This window comes from Enoplosus armatus, chromosome 9 (assembly GCF_043641665.1).
Source record: "Enoplosus armatus isolate fEnoArm2 chromosome 9, fEnoArm2.hap1, whole genome shotgun sequence".
In the NCBI taxonomy this organism is placed as follows: Eukaryota; Metazoa; Chordata; class Actinopteri; order Centrarchiformes; family Enoplosidae; genus Enoplosus; species Enoplosus armatus.
The window spans coordinates 5,732,597-5,746,033 of record NC_092188.1 but is presented as its reverse complement, the minus strand read 5'-3'; the positions used below and the strand labels follow the sequence as shown (position 1 = coordinate 5,746,033).

The 13,437-nt window shown below is 40.9% G+C and overlaps 3 protein-coding genes across 3 annotated transcripts; all 3 read right to left on the bottom strand.

Moving 5' to 3' along the window:
- Window positions 1-582: 582 nt before the first annotated feature.
- Window positions 583-4,611, bottom strand: zp3d.2 (zona pellucida glycoprotein 3d tandem duplicate 2). The gene is made up of 8 exons (XM_070911788.1): window positions 4,132-4,611; window positions 3,021-3,136; window positions 2,802-2,905; window positions 2,046-2,220; window positions 1,808-1,913; window positions 1,562-1,647; window positions 1,368-1,441; window positions 583-941 (listed from the first exon to the last, which is right to left on the bottom strand). Exons 1-8 carry the CDS (start codon window positions 4,609-4,611, stop codon window positions 583-585), a joined length of 1,500 nt encoding a protein of 499 aa, XP_070767889.1.
- Window positions 4,612-5,853: 1,242 nt separating this feature from the next.
- On the bottom strand, window positions 5,854-7,013 carry LOC139290833 (sperm acrosome membrane-associated protein 4-like). The gene is made up of 3 exons (XM_070912700.1): window positions 6,962-7,013; window positions 6,230-6,349; window positions 5,854-6,059 (listed from the first exon to the last, which is right to left on the bottom strand). Exons 1-3 carry the CDS (start codon window positions 7,011-7,013, stop codon window positions 5,854-5,856), a joined length of 378 nt encoding a protein of 125 aa, XP_070768801.1.
- A 1,104-nt stretch (window positions 7,014-8,117) lies between these two features.
- On the bottom strand, window positions 8,118-12,776 carry tektl1 (tektin like 1). Its single transcript, XM_070912571.1, has 8 exons — window positions 12,500-12,776; window positions 11,775-12,061; window positions 11,076-11,180; window positions 10,611-10,761; window positions 9,759-9,925; window positions 9,580-9,675; window positions 9,371-9,484; window positions 8,118-8,610 (listed from the first exon to the last, which is right to left on the bottom strand). Exons 1-8 carry the CDS (start codon window positions 12,774-12,776, stop codon window positions 8,386-8,388), a joined length of 1,422 nt encoding a protein of 473 aa, XP_070768672.1. The 3' UTR covers window positions 8,118-8,385.
- Between the last annotated feature and the right edge of the window lie 661 nt (window positions 12,777-13,437).

Here is a 13,437-nt window from a genome sequence, read left to right as displayed (position 1 = left end):
AAAGTGCTTTTTCGCTTTCTTACTTAAATGAGAACTTTGACACCACTCTCATATTTGTTTGTTCAATATTAAGCTACAGCCAGCAGCTGGTTAACTTAAACCAGGACAAAGACTGAAAGCAGGGGGAAACAGCTACCCTGGCTCTGTAAAAAAAAAAAAAAAAAAAAAAAAAACCTGCTTCTAAAGCTCATTAATTAACACATTATGTCTTGTTTGTTTAATCCACATAACATTACTTTATGCTGCTAAGATAAGCTAACAAGCAGCAGCTTAATATTGACCGGGCAAATATGAGAGTGGTAATCTTCTCACCTAACAAAGAATAAGCTTATTTCCCAAAATATTGAACTATTCCTTTAATGAGATGATTGATATAGACTCAACGTTGCAAGTGACAAATAAATGCAATCCAGTTGCACAGTTAGTACCAACAACAACTTTCTCAAACGTGTATGAATACAGACATCATTTGCACACACAAAAAAAAAAAAGTACATTAACCTTTAGATTATTGCTTTGAGCTCCTCAGGAGTCATGTAATGATCCACCTGGAGTGAACTTATCACTGTACAAATGTCAGCTTTATTTGTCAAAATCAAAGATTTCTTCAAATATTGTGCGAGGTACTGTGACCTCCCCCTCCTCCACAACAGCAGAGCCCTTCACCTGCTTCTCCTCACCTTCCACCTCAACCCACATCACTCCTCCACCTCCAAACGGCCACTCCAACTCCTTCGTCGTGTTCTCCACCTTACCCACTGGAGTCGCTGTTATCGCTTCAGGCTGTGAAGTCGTCCTCCTTTCAGTCACCTCTCTGGTTGTCTCAGGTTGTGGTGCTGCTGCTGTTGTTGTTGTTGTGGAGACCCTCTTCCTCTTCGGGGCTGTGGTAGGTTTCACTTTCGGCTCTATTGTCCACGGCCTGCTGCTGATTATTTTGGTCACTGGAAAATGTTGAATTTTTGGTATTAGAATATCCTGTCATTTGTTCCAAAATTACAACAGAAAATTACTCATAAAAAGAAAAAATACTAAAAAGATACTCCAATTCACAGGTGACAGTTTTCTCTAAAGAGGATTGGAATAAAACTGCATAACTGAAAAGTATCAATCCAGTTAGGGTAATAAAGGAACATGTCACCCAGTGCAAGAGTGTGGCTAACATATGTGTTTTTAACAATGTAGGCCCATGGCCAGAGGAATAAAGATATGTCAGGCTTATGGACTGAGAATACTTTTTTGTAGAATCGATCAAGTCATTGTTGGTTTGGGTCTTTTCATGGGATTTGTTGACAATGTAGAATGTCTCCAGCATCATCCCTTAAGGGTAATGTGTTTTCTTATGTCAAATGAGGGAAGCAATGACTCACCTATGGATGCAGCAGAGGTACAGTTGGTGTCGCAGCAGGTGCACACTGAGGCTGCCCCATACAGCTCAACCCATCTGAGAAAAACAGTGATGAAGAGCTGATCCCTTTAGTGTCAAGAACTGTACAGCACGTTTGAAAAAGAATAAACTTGTCATTTCTTTTCATTCTTCAATTTCTTTAAGAAGAAAACTAACCTTCTTGCTTTTGTGTCGTAGTTGCAAGACTTAGCTGTAGGTGTGGGGACAGGACCTCCCACAGACATGGTGCAGTGCATGTAGAGCTGCTACAGGAGATCAGATCACAAGATTGCCCATCAGTTAAATGTTTTACAGTCTTTTAGCAAAGTATTCAAACGGCAACCATACTATTTACAGCAAACAAAAATTAGCAAAGGCTGCAGATCATTATAACATAAAAACACAGTCAGAATTTTTGCTCACCTGGCCTGTCATTCCCTTGAACAAGAAGGCATCCACAGAGAATCTCACAGCATTGTTTTTGTATGGGATGAATCTGGAACGACTGTCCTTGCTTTCAACCATACACCTTTATCAGAGAGAGAGAAAACCTGACTGTAATATGCACCGTCTTTATATACGTTTCTTTTTAAATAAAAACTGAATGACTATAAATAAACCTCAAGATCTTCAGTTTGTACGAGAGTGAGGTGTTTATTACCCAAAGTTTTTCACAACTGGAAACTTGGGCGTGGAGGTGTGGGACTTCTCGGGAGTTGCGTAACACAAGTGGACGTACAGTCTTTCGTCTTGGGACATGGACGGGGCCTCTGCCTCAAAGTACATGGGCTTCCCGAGCACGTACTGATCTGATGGAAAAAGCCTTTCCCACTGAGCTGAAAGACAGAAAGAAGCAGTCAGGCAACAAGAATAACTTTCTAAAAACATGATGTTGAGACGACAATTTAATAATTCAATTAAAAGGTAATGTTGCTAATATTGTTTTTGCAAAAGCAGAATATTGTCATTCAATACATAGTTTTCTGATTATAAACTGATAAATTACATTTATCATATTGACATTAGCTTGACTTTCTCAAATTTTCAACTTCTGCCCAAAGTTGGTGTCCAGATAGAAGTGTATAGAAAATGGTTATATAAAAACTGATTTTATTTCATTGAAGACAAAACTACAGATACTGATGAAAGTGTACTTTTGCTGTAACATTTGGTAGAGACATATTAAAAAAAGTGTTTTTAAATATGTCTCTAACATATGTTAGTGGCCATAGGAACTAAGAAATGCAAAATAATAATTTGTCCATTACCTTTTACTGGGTGGGACCATTAAAGGGCTAAGGCCACCAATCCATTTCCCATAAGTACTGAAAGCACTTTCTTCAATTCTCAAACAAACACTTTGAAAGCACATGGCTATTAGTTGTTGGCTGATAACATACATTTTTGCAGGTTTTACCATTTCGTGGTGTCAGAATGAATTTTGCTCTGTTCTTCACTGGTTTGAAGACCTTGCGCATCCGCATCTTTGGTGTGTAGCCTATTTTGTAGGAGTACTGGTACCTAAACAGTTAAATACATTGTCAAGATTAACAAAAACAGTGTTAACATATGATTTGCATGTTATAAAGAACTTGGTGCAGAACGATTTCTGGTCTGGATCCAGTACCAATCTTACCTGTTATAATAACATGCAATAGGTAGGGTGAAGGGCACAGCTCGCCTGATTGGTCCTTGGAGCCTTGGTGGGTCATACTGTAGGGTGTTTGAATAGGCTACCTGGTTATTACTTATCTGCAAAGAAACAATTGAATAAATGATCGATCTTCCTTTAAGAAGATTCAGTCCACAGTAGCGGCTCTACAAAGCTGTACTAAATGCTAACATCAGCATCCTAATATACTTGCCATGATAATGTTGACATGCAAATGATTAGTGGGTATGTGTTTACCATTCATCATCTTAGTTTAGCATGTTAGCATGCAAGACTTAGTAATTAGCAAAGTACAGCTGAGGCTGTTGGGAATGTCATTAATTTTGGACCAACTGAAAGTTTGACCTGATGATGGCCCTACATGAAAAGTTAAGGGTTTACCAAAGTTATTACAATTCATCCTCATGGGAAAGTGAATGTGTACCAAATTGCATGACAATCCATTCACTAGTTGTTGAGATTAGGGCAACAACTAATGATTATTTTCATTATAGATTACTCTGCCTGTTACTTTCTCGGTAGGCCCTTTTCATAGCAGCCATTTTGACATGTGAAAGTAGGGTAAACATGGTATAATTGATAAAATGAATTATAGTCCTGTTCTATTTAGTGTGTCACAGCCATTCCAGTGAGCACAATACCAGGGCCCTGGCCCACCTACTGTAAATGGAACAGGGTCATAACTAATGGCGCTAGAGGCAAGGTCAGGGGATCACCAAAGTCAGCAGGATTCATCCTCTGGGAACCATGACTGTTTGTAAAAAAAAAAACTGGTGCCAATAAATCAAGTAGATGTTGAGATATACTATATTACAGAATAAGTTTAAACTTTGACCTGCTGGGGGCGCTACATGAAAAGTCAGGGCATTTCCAAAATCTTTAGGACACATCATCTGGCCATTATGAATGTCTGTACCAAATTTGGTGCCAATCCATCAAATATATGTTGAGATATTTTAATTTCCCGGGGGGGGGCAACAACAAACCCAGATTGCCACCCCTTGAGCCACACTGCTAGCATCACAAAAGAGACTGTTAGCATGTGGGGATACATGAGACGACTGTTAAAGCTCACCGTGCGTTTGGTTCCACACCTGCCGAGCTCATATTCAAAATACAGGTAGTCCCGCGTAGATTTACTGGCTTGGCATGTTCCCAGTTTGAGCTGAGATAGTGGTTCACCGGTGCCCAAAACGCTCCTCTGCACCTGTACGTACATTTTTTTCCGCTTGCACGAAGTTTTTACGGAAACACCCGAAACGCTGGGTGGACTGGCGTTAGGCCGAACCGGGAGCAAGACTTCCCGGATGGGTTCAGGTAAAGGCTCCTGTCCGGTGCCTCTGGCTGGAGAGAAATGCTCCTTCTCCACCAGCGGTAGCCTTGAGTCCACAAACACGGGCAGGTGCAAGTACGGCGGAGGCAGAGTCGGTGTTTCTCTCCGGGAAACGTTTCTCATCACCTGAGTTGTTTGATTTGAAGCCCCAAACGTCGGTAGTGTTCCTCCATCAGCGAAGGACAACAGGGGCAACATGAAATATAGTGAAAGGTAAACCATGCCCGGAACTCTTGGTCAAAAATAACACGTTTAATGTGTATTTCAAGGTTTAGACTTAAAAATCCAACTTTAACCAAAGAGTTTTTATCACTGATGATGTTCTCCTCAGGTGGAGCCAAATCAACAGCACCTGGTGGCGAAAGGAAGCAGAGGGAAACAAAATGGCGCCGCTGACTGGCCGTTTCATGAAAAACAATTTAATGGCGCTTGTCCTGCTTCTAACGGTTGTATTCATATTTATCCTAGCTCAGTAAGTTCAACGAGTAAAACAGCAGGTGGGTTGGTTGTGTTTTACCGTATCGACCACTTTCACCCCTTTCATATCGAGATAAGCACAAGTGGAAGTAATAACATCAATAATGGCCCCTTTCCGTTTAGGTGAGCCATTTGCAGGAGGACAACTAACTGAACATTATGTGTTGAGGTTGACCTTCGACTTAAACAACATTTTTTTTTACATGATCAAATAATGGCAACACAAATAAAGTGACTAATAAACAGCATGGTAATGTTCCACCATTTTGAGGCAAGTATGCAACGTAATAATAACTCTCTTGAACTAATGAATGAATGCTCACATTTTACATGAATAACATGAGTTTGAGGACACAATGATACATGTCTTTCATTCTGTAGGCCAGTGCCAGATGAGCACAAACATTGTACACTGTACGCAACCTGTGTGATGACAGGAAACATGTAAATGTAATTCTCAGATTATTTTTAATGTAAGTCTGAAAATATAAACCAATTGATCATCCAACTAAGAACTTTTCTTACTAAAGCTAATTGAAGTGTTGCCTGTAATATACAGGTCAGGTCAGGTCAGGTCAGGTTGGGTGTGGATGATCTCACCGACAGTATGTGTTTACAAACTGAAAAGCCCTCTAAAACGAACTTGACTGATAAGTGGATAGAGTTAGTTTTAGTATTTTATCACAGTTTGTGTAAAAATACGCTAAACATATTACGCTCATCCCCACTCCCCCCTCCAAAAACAGCTCTGCAACCAGAAAGACACATCTTTAGATGTCGTTAGCAATAAAAAAAATAATTATTATAAAATATAATTTTTCCATCTTGCACTCGTGGTAAAACAAACCTTGGTGTCACACAGATTAGTGCACAGTGTTACGATAAGGAAGTTGAGTATAATGTCAGTCCATTAGAGGGCAGAACAGGCAACTCCACTTCATGTGTGTCAAACTAGTTCTCTTCCACATTGATTTCATATTTTTCTATTCACCAAACTGAGTATGCAATAAGTAGTGTGAGTAATGTGCAAGTCCAGTAGGGGGTGGCAGGTGTTGCAGCATCGTTACACAGGTGTGTGTTGCAACATTCATTGGTGAAGGTGAAGTTGAGTCCCATGGTGTATCTTTCACCGGTGACTCCACACAGGGAGGGAAGGACGCAGCTCTTCTCATACAACACAACACGGAAGTCTCCTGAAAATCAAGAGTTCATTAGAAACATCAGTTTGGGAGAGACTCACACACACACACACAAAAAAATAAATAAACCACACTGACTCTCTGTGCTTGGCACTGCCTTTCTCAGTTCTTTTTCTCAGTTTTGATTCATTTAAATGTTGTTCACTGACTTTACATGCCCTCACCTCTCTCTCCCACAGCTCTGCTGGACAGACAGACCTGCCCGGGTGGACACCTGAGAGGGAATCTGATGCAGTCCAGAGGTGAGATGGCCGGGAACACACAGGTGTAACAGAAGAGGGGAGCTGAAGGACAGACATGTTGGTTAAGAAACACAAAATGGCTTTAAAGAGTTTAGTTAAGCAGAGGAGATGGAGTGACATCATGATTATGAATCAAAACAACATGAAAATGACACAAAACGGTATCAGATAATGACATCCTCAACTGAGCTCAAAAAATATTATATCATATGTATTAGTGGTGATTGTGATTGTTATGGAAGTAAATGAATGAATGAGCTGAAAATTATATAATAGAAAGCTTTATTGTTGGTACAAAAAGTATATTAGCTAAAGCAGAAACAATTACTTGATTATATTGCAACTATTTTGCCAAACATTTGGTTCCAGGTTTTCAAATGTGAGGATTTGCTGGTTTGCCTTGTCTTACATTATAGTAAATTGAATATCTTTGGGTTTTTGACTGTTAGTCAGACATAATAAGACATTTGAAGGTGTCACATTGGGCTCTAGAAAACTGTGATACTCAATTTTCAACATTCTATAGACCAATGGTTAATCAGTTAATCGAGAAAATAATTGGCAGTATTTCTGCTGGCAATAGCATGCATGTTTTGTACATTCATACGCACAAGCAAACACATAAGCGCACACACTTATGTTTTGTTCACTTACCCACAGCTGGAAATAAACAAAGGAGTAGTAGAGGGCAAACCAGGGTCGACATTACTGACTGTTTCTGGACTGTCTCACAGGGAGAAAATATTCTTGCAGCTTGATTCTTCAGCTCTTCACTTCGTCTCTTTCTTGTTCTTTTCTAGAGCAAACCAGCTGTTTTCATGTTGAACACAAGAAACCTCTTGAAGTCTCCGTCTTTATCCAGGCTTACTCGGCTTCCTCAGCCAGCCCAGCTGCAGAGAACTGAAGGTAAATCTGTTCTGGTTTCTCTTGATATTCTGTAAATTAACTCCAGGAATCTCCACAATCCAATACATATGATTCAATCAGGCTGTTAGCCTCCCGGTGACAGCCAGGATTTTACAGCACTGCCAGGGCTCACTGTCCTGCAGAGAATAGCCCCATTCAGCTTTAAGAGAATAGGGGTTTTGTGAGGAAACAAAGCTAGTTTAGCGTAAAATCTATATAAAATGGGTACTTTTATGCCCACTTATGTCATGTTTTTTTATACAGAATGATAAGACATGTGGCGTGTACTATGGTAAAACAGGGCAGGCTTATTAAATCATGTCTTATCTCCTAATGACAGACGTTAAGTTTGGTGGGAGGGCTGTCAAGTGATCTGCAGTCCCATGACTAGAAATCCAAGTAGGAGGTAGAAACACTGTTTTTAACTTTATGGTAAATTCACAGGTCTTTAAAGCTGTTTTGGTTCACAAAGAAGGCAGTTTGTCAGTTTATATCTTAAAATCTAATACTTTAGTTTAATAAGTAAATGAGTTTGTTTTTTATTGAGAAATTTGATAATCTTGTGAGATAAGATAATCATATTAGACACTACTCTATCTCTATCCACTCATGGTCATGTTTTATTGCAGTAAAGATAACTGAATTAGACCACGATAAAATGGGTACGGCAAATAAATCTAAGGCATTTCTTTTAACACTGAAACAACAGTTGGTCAAAAGTATGGACACATGAACAGTACACCCATGTGTGGTGATTTGAAGATTTCATTTGAAAGCATGGGCATTAATCTGCTGCTATAACGGCCTCCACAAATGAATGCACAAATTTTAATTACACATACTCAAAATATTCCCACAGCTACAAAAGTTTTTCACACATGCACAAAACATTTCACAGCTGCAAGACTTTATTACACGTTCAGATATGTGCATGCATTTTTTTACACATGAAATCATTTGTGAACTTCATTTCACAAGCTCAAAATATTAATGACCCTTATTTGATTCCATAAAAGCACACTATTCCCTTAAATAGTTGTACTGTAGCATTAAAATTCTCTTTAATTGGATCAATCTTGAATCAGTAAATTTTGCATATGGCTGCTCCCTATTACTCTCAACACAATTAACATACACTATCATCTCTCTCTACTTGCATACTTGCTGCAGCCCTACTGAACAGACAGGGTGAGTTGGCTTCTGCACGCCCCCTGCTGGAGGAACGACGGCATGGCTCGCATGTCGACCTGCTGACGCCTCATGCGGATGACGGCTGCGTCCACCTGAGCTGCTGCTCTCTTGCCGTGCTGGTCGTCCAGCAGCTGCAGACAGGTGCGCTGCAGCTTCGCCAGCTCACCCTCAGAGGACATTAGACATCGCCTCAGCACTGCACTGCCCTGAGAGACAAACAGGAAACACATTTAGCCTGGTTTGGTTCAGCAGGGGACAAAGGGGGAGGTGAGTGTTAAACCACTGAATGCTTTTTTAGGATATGGTGTGAAATGTTGAATATGAAGAGATCCTGATATGCACCGCATGTGTCTTTATTTTCACACGAGTAGAGAGGCTCCTACTATCTTGTATGAGAGGCAACTTTTCTTAGACCTACCTTTCTGACTAAGTTTAAAGATACAGCGGGAGGCTGAGCATCTACTCCACATCTTCTGTTTTTGGGTCTCCTCTTCATCTGCAGCCCCTAACAACCCTTGTAATGTGGTGTGACAGTATCAAGAGACAAGACTGCAGATTGTTGTCTCCAGAAGTGTGAGTGCAAGCTGACATAATATTTCCTTTTTCCTCAGAAAGGTTTGTTTGTCAACTGACACTATATTTAGCAGTGTTTTCAAATTCCAGTACCACTTTCTAATAAGGCATACTTAATATACAATTTTGAGTTGTAATTAATGGCTTTATAAATGCTCAACAAATAATTTCTTAAAACTGTATACGTCAGTAACAAATCGTTTGCATGAACAATTTGTAGGTTGCCAGGTTGTGAAAAAATAAACTAGGCTGCAGTTGTAAATATTAAAGCTGTTCATTGTTTTGTTTTTATGGCCTGCAGCGTTACTGTTTTGGTTCAGTCTCACAGCTGTTATCAGTCTCTATAAGTGTATTTGAACATATATGGATAGACCTTTTGGAAGCAGTACACACCTGTATGAGATGAGCAGCCTCAGGTAACTGTGTTCCTGGGTGTCTCTGATAAACCTGCACCAGAGGCCTGTTGAGTTTCTCTCTGGACAGTACGTCACCGCTGTACTCTGGACCCTGTCCACAGAATAACACGGGGAAAACATCACCTTGTGTACATTGTCACTGAATCTCAAATAAAGTCTCTGATGCTGTTTCACATACACACTGACCTGCACTCTGTCGTGGCTGTGTCGAACACAATTAATTTCTCTCTGCTTGCGAAACATGGCCTGCCTGGTGGCTGCTGACATCAAAGTCAGGTTTTGCTACAAAAGACAGAATGAAAATTAGGATTTATTATTCTGATATCGAAATGATGTCAAAGATACGTTGTTGTATTTATGTCTACCTGCAGACTGATTGTCTCTGCCATTTTCTTCACCAGGCCGTCATTGATGGTACGATGAAGAGCTCTCTGCCTGGTGATGGCGCTGGTTAGCATCTGTCTGATATTTCCCCTCAGTAGCTGTGACTGGTTGACTGTCAAAGTGGACGACTCTGAAACCTGTTTACATTCTGCAAGAAGACAAATCAGTGATGTAAAAAATATTTATTTAACTTAAACAAGCTTTGGTGGACTTTTTTTTCTAAAATCAAGAGGCCATAAGAACAGTGAGTTTTTCACAAGTGGGGATCATCCTAAAATAACCCTTACTTTTACCATTTACAATACTATAACCATTTTACCTCAGAATACACAGTGGGTATGTTGTTAGGGGTAGTGTAGATTAGTGATGAGATTATGTGTTCGTATGTGTATGTGTGTTTTATGACCAGATAAAACTAAAGACATTCCCATCAGCCTCACCTGACTTTGTGTTTACTGCTAATTAGCAAATGTTAGCATGCTAACACGCTAAAATAAGATGGTGAAACATTACACCTACTGAACACCATGATGTTAGCATTGACATTATGAGCCTATTGCTAGCATTAGCATTTAGCTCAAAACACCACTGTGCCTAAGTACACCCTCACAGAGCTGCTAGCATGACTGTAGACTTGTTAATACTAGTCTACATGGCCACCGTATTTCCTGTATATACTGTAGATGCACATTAACAGTTCCATTATTTGTATTAATTTTATTTTTTGTAATCCATTATTTTCTGCATCCATTAATCTACATTGGATGTGTGTTAAACATTTTCCTGCTGCCACAGCATGATTGGTACAGTTTAACTTCTTGTCCTGAGTGTACCTGGTGTAAAGGGGCTGATGGGGTCTGTTTTGGTGAAGGTCTGAGCAGCGCTGCGGTGTCCTCCAGCAGAGCCGCTGCGAGGCAGCAGCTCCAGGACACGAGCCCTCTCTCTGGCACAGTCCAGCAGCTGTCTGCTGCTCTGGCCCAGGGCCTGGAAGAGACAGAGGGGGGGACTTAAAAAGGACACATTAGGGCTGCAACTAAGTATTACTTCCATTATTGAATCATCTGCCGATTATTTTCTCAATTGATTGTTTCCTTGTTTTGTCTGTAAAAATATTAATATGGTTATAAGAGAGAAGGGGGGATGTTAGATGTCATTTTCTTCCATCACTCATGCCAGTAAATCACATGGAAGGGCAAATGGAAACGAGAGAGAGCAAGAAGCAGAGACTGAGTGGGGGAGGAGGCTTTAAAGGAAAATGAGTCAACCGGTGAAGACAGAATAGTGACACTGTAAGTCACCTGTAGCTGGGTCAGTGTGTTTCTCAGCGCTTCCTCCAGATCCTGTTTCAACTGGGCCAGCTCTCTTCTCTCACACAACAACAAGTAATCAGCACCATCTCTCTCCTGCAGCAGAGCAGACCTGTCAGCCAACACATCTCTCCTTGACAAATGAAATTCACAATACAGAGCTCCATGAATTAATCCGTAGTCTGTTGTATCACTTACACCACGTCTGGTGTTGGGTTCAGCTGTAATGGCTGTGAAAACGTAGCATACTTTGCAGTCATTATTGAAAGGATTTAAAAATTCAATATTAGCAGTGCTGCTACTGAAGTGTAGTAATAATGTCTGTGGGATTTTAACAACGTTTTATGGAAGTTTGACAAACATTACATGTGTTTCTGCAGACAACAAACAAAAAATTAACTAAATTATCTTGTTTCTTTTGTCCATATTTCAACTTTAAAAAAGTCCAAATCTATAAGTGGTTGAGACCAAAAGTCCAAACTTTTAAGACAAATGTAAATATCAGACAATTTGAGCCTTGACTCAAGTACAACACCACTGCTGATCCCTGTGGAGAAATTCTCTTATTGGTGTTTCTTCTCCACAGAATGAAACAAAGCAGCCCTGAAGTGATACATGATTCAAGACCCTGTTACCGACTGTTCATAATGTGCTTTTGCTGATGAGAATAGCCAGGTTGTGTAAACTTACTGTCTCAGCAGTGGACGGCCTCCTGGTCCTCCCCTCCGAACTCCTCCTGTTGACAGTCAGATCAGTCCTGAGGCTGCGCAGCATCCTCTCCAGGTGACCCCTCTCCCTCTCCAGCTTAATGCCCTCCTGGGTCACCCTGCCGGCCTGCCTGCGCAGCTGGCCCTCCACCTCCCGCACCCTCCGCATGTACTCACCGGCCACTGCAACACTGGCCCCGGCACACTGTTCACGCAAGCTGGTAGGTGGGAACGGGGCCACAGTCATACTCTGGGAGCCACTGGGGAACTTCAGAAGAAAGTTAGATTGTCAGTGGTGGAAAGTTACCAAGTACATTTACTTTATACTCGTACTCCACTACATTTCAGAGGGAAATATTGCACACAGTATATTTTGCTGATAATACTTATGTACTTTAACTTAATTTTCAATGCAGGATTTTACTTGTAAGAGTACATTTATACTATGGTATAGATATGAATACTTCCTACATCATTGTTTGTCAGAACAAAAAAGTAATTATTGTCTTACAGCCTAGTTTACAAGAAGTTAAAGTTGATCTGGAGTGTTCAATAATGAATTTGTAACTTTCGGTGTGTTTTATCTCCTTTGAAAACATGGTGTGATGAAGAGTAATCTGTACATATTGTTCTGAGTGTCAAACTTCATCACAATGACCAAACTATTATTTCGTCAGTTATCAGTCAGTTGTCCTCAGTTCAGGATCTGTCTGTCTGTTTTCCTCATCCTCAACATCTTATTTTTGCAGATGGAGTCACGACTCCCTCCGCATTCCTCCCCCGTGATCTTATCTTCGGTTGTTTCCGCTGTGCAGTCTGTGCGCTTAGCGGCGCTGCAGCTGCGGGCCCGGCTGCAAGTCCCGGATCGCCCGGCCCGAGTCTGCCGCACCAGGCGCTCCGCACGCCGGATGGAGTGGACGGTACCATCGCGCCAAGACTGCGGTCCGATGGTGACAGAGCCGAGGGGCACCGACTGGACCTGCATTCCTTCACATGCACTTTCCTCTTTAAAAAAAACTGTTACCACTCTGGAAATGACAAACCCATATCATTTGTTGACTGTGAAACATCCGGGGGGGGGGGGGGGGGGGGACTTTGTGTGAGGTGTTGAGGCATCATCTCCATAGCAACAGTTCCTGAAGTAACTAGAAACTCAAAAGCTATTTGATGATTGGACGGTGAGGAGGAGACAGGGGGACACTTGTCATTCAACACTGGCTTTAACAGAATTGTTATTTCAGGCGCTCTTGGTTCCGGAAGTAACATTCCCGTTAACTTTTCCCAAAGACAACGTTACGTGAGTTAAAGCACATCTACAGGTTGGAGCGGCATCAAACTCTCGTGGTCGAATCACAGGTACAAAAGATTAACAACTGCGGCAGAAAATATCTGGCTCTTTGATGAAAAGTACATAAAAAAAAACTTCGAGGGAGACGTTAACTACGACTCCCAAGGTGCATTTCGGCAGGAAACACCCAATCACAGAGATATCGCAGAAAGCTAAAGATAACGATGTTGAGAAAACTTAAATTTAAATAAACTTACTTTAGACACGGTCAATTTTTCTATCTTTATGGCGCCGTATTTTGTTCACTAATTCAACGACGAAGCGTTTTGAATTCACTACCACTCTGATTTGCGCCTCT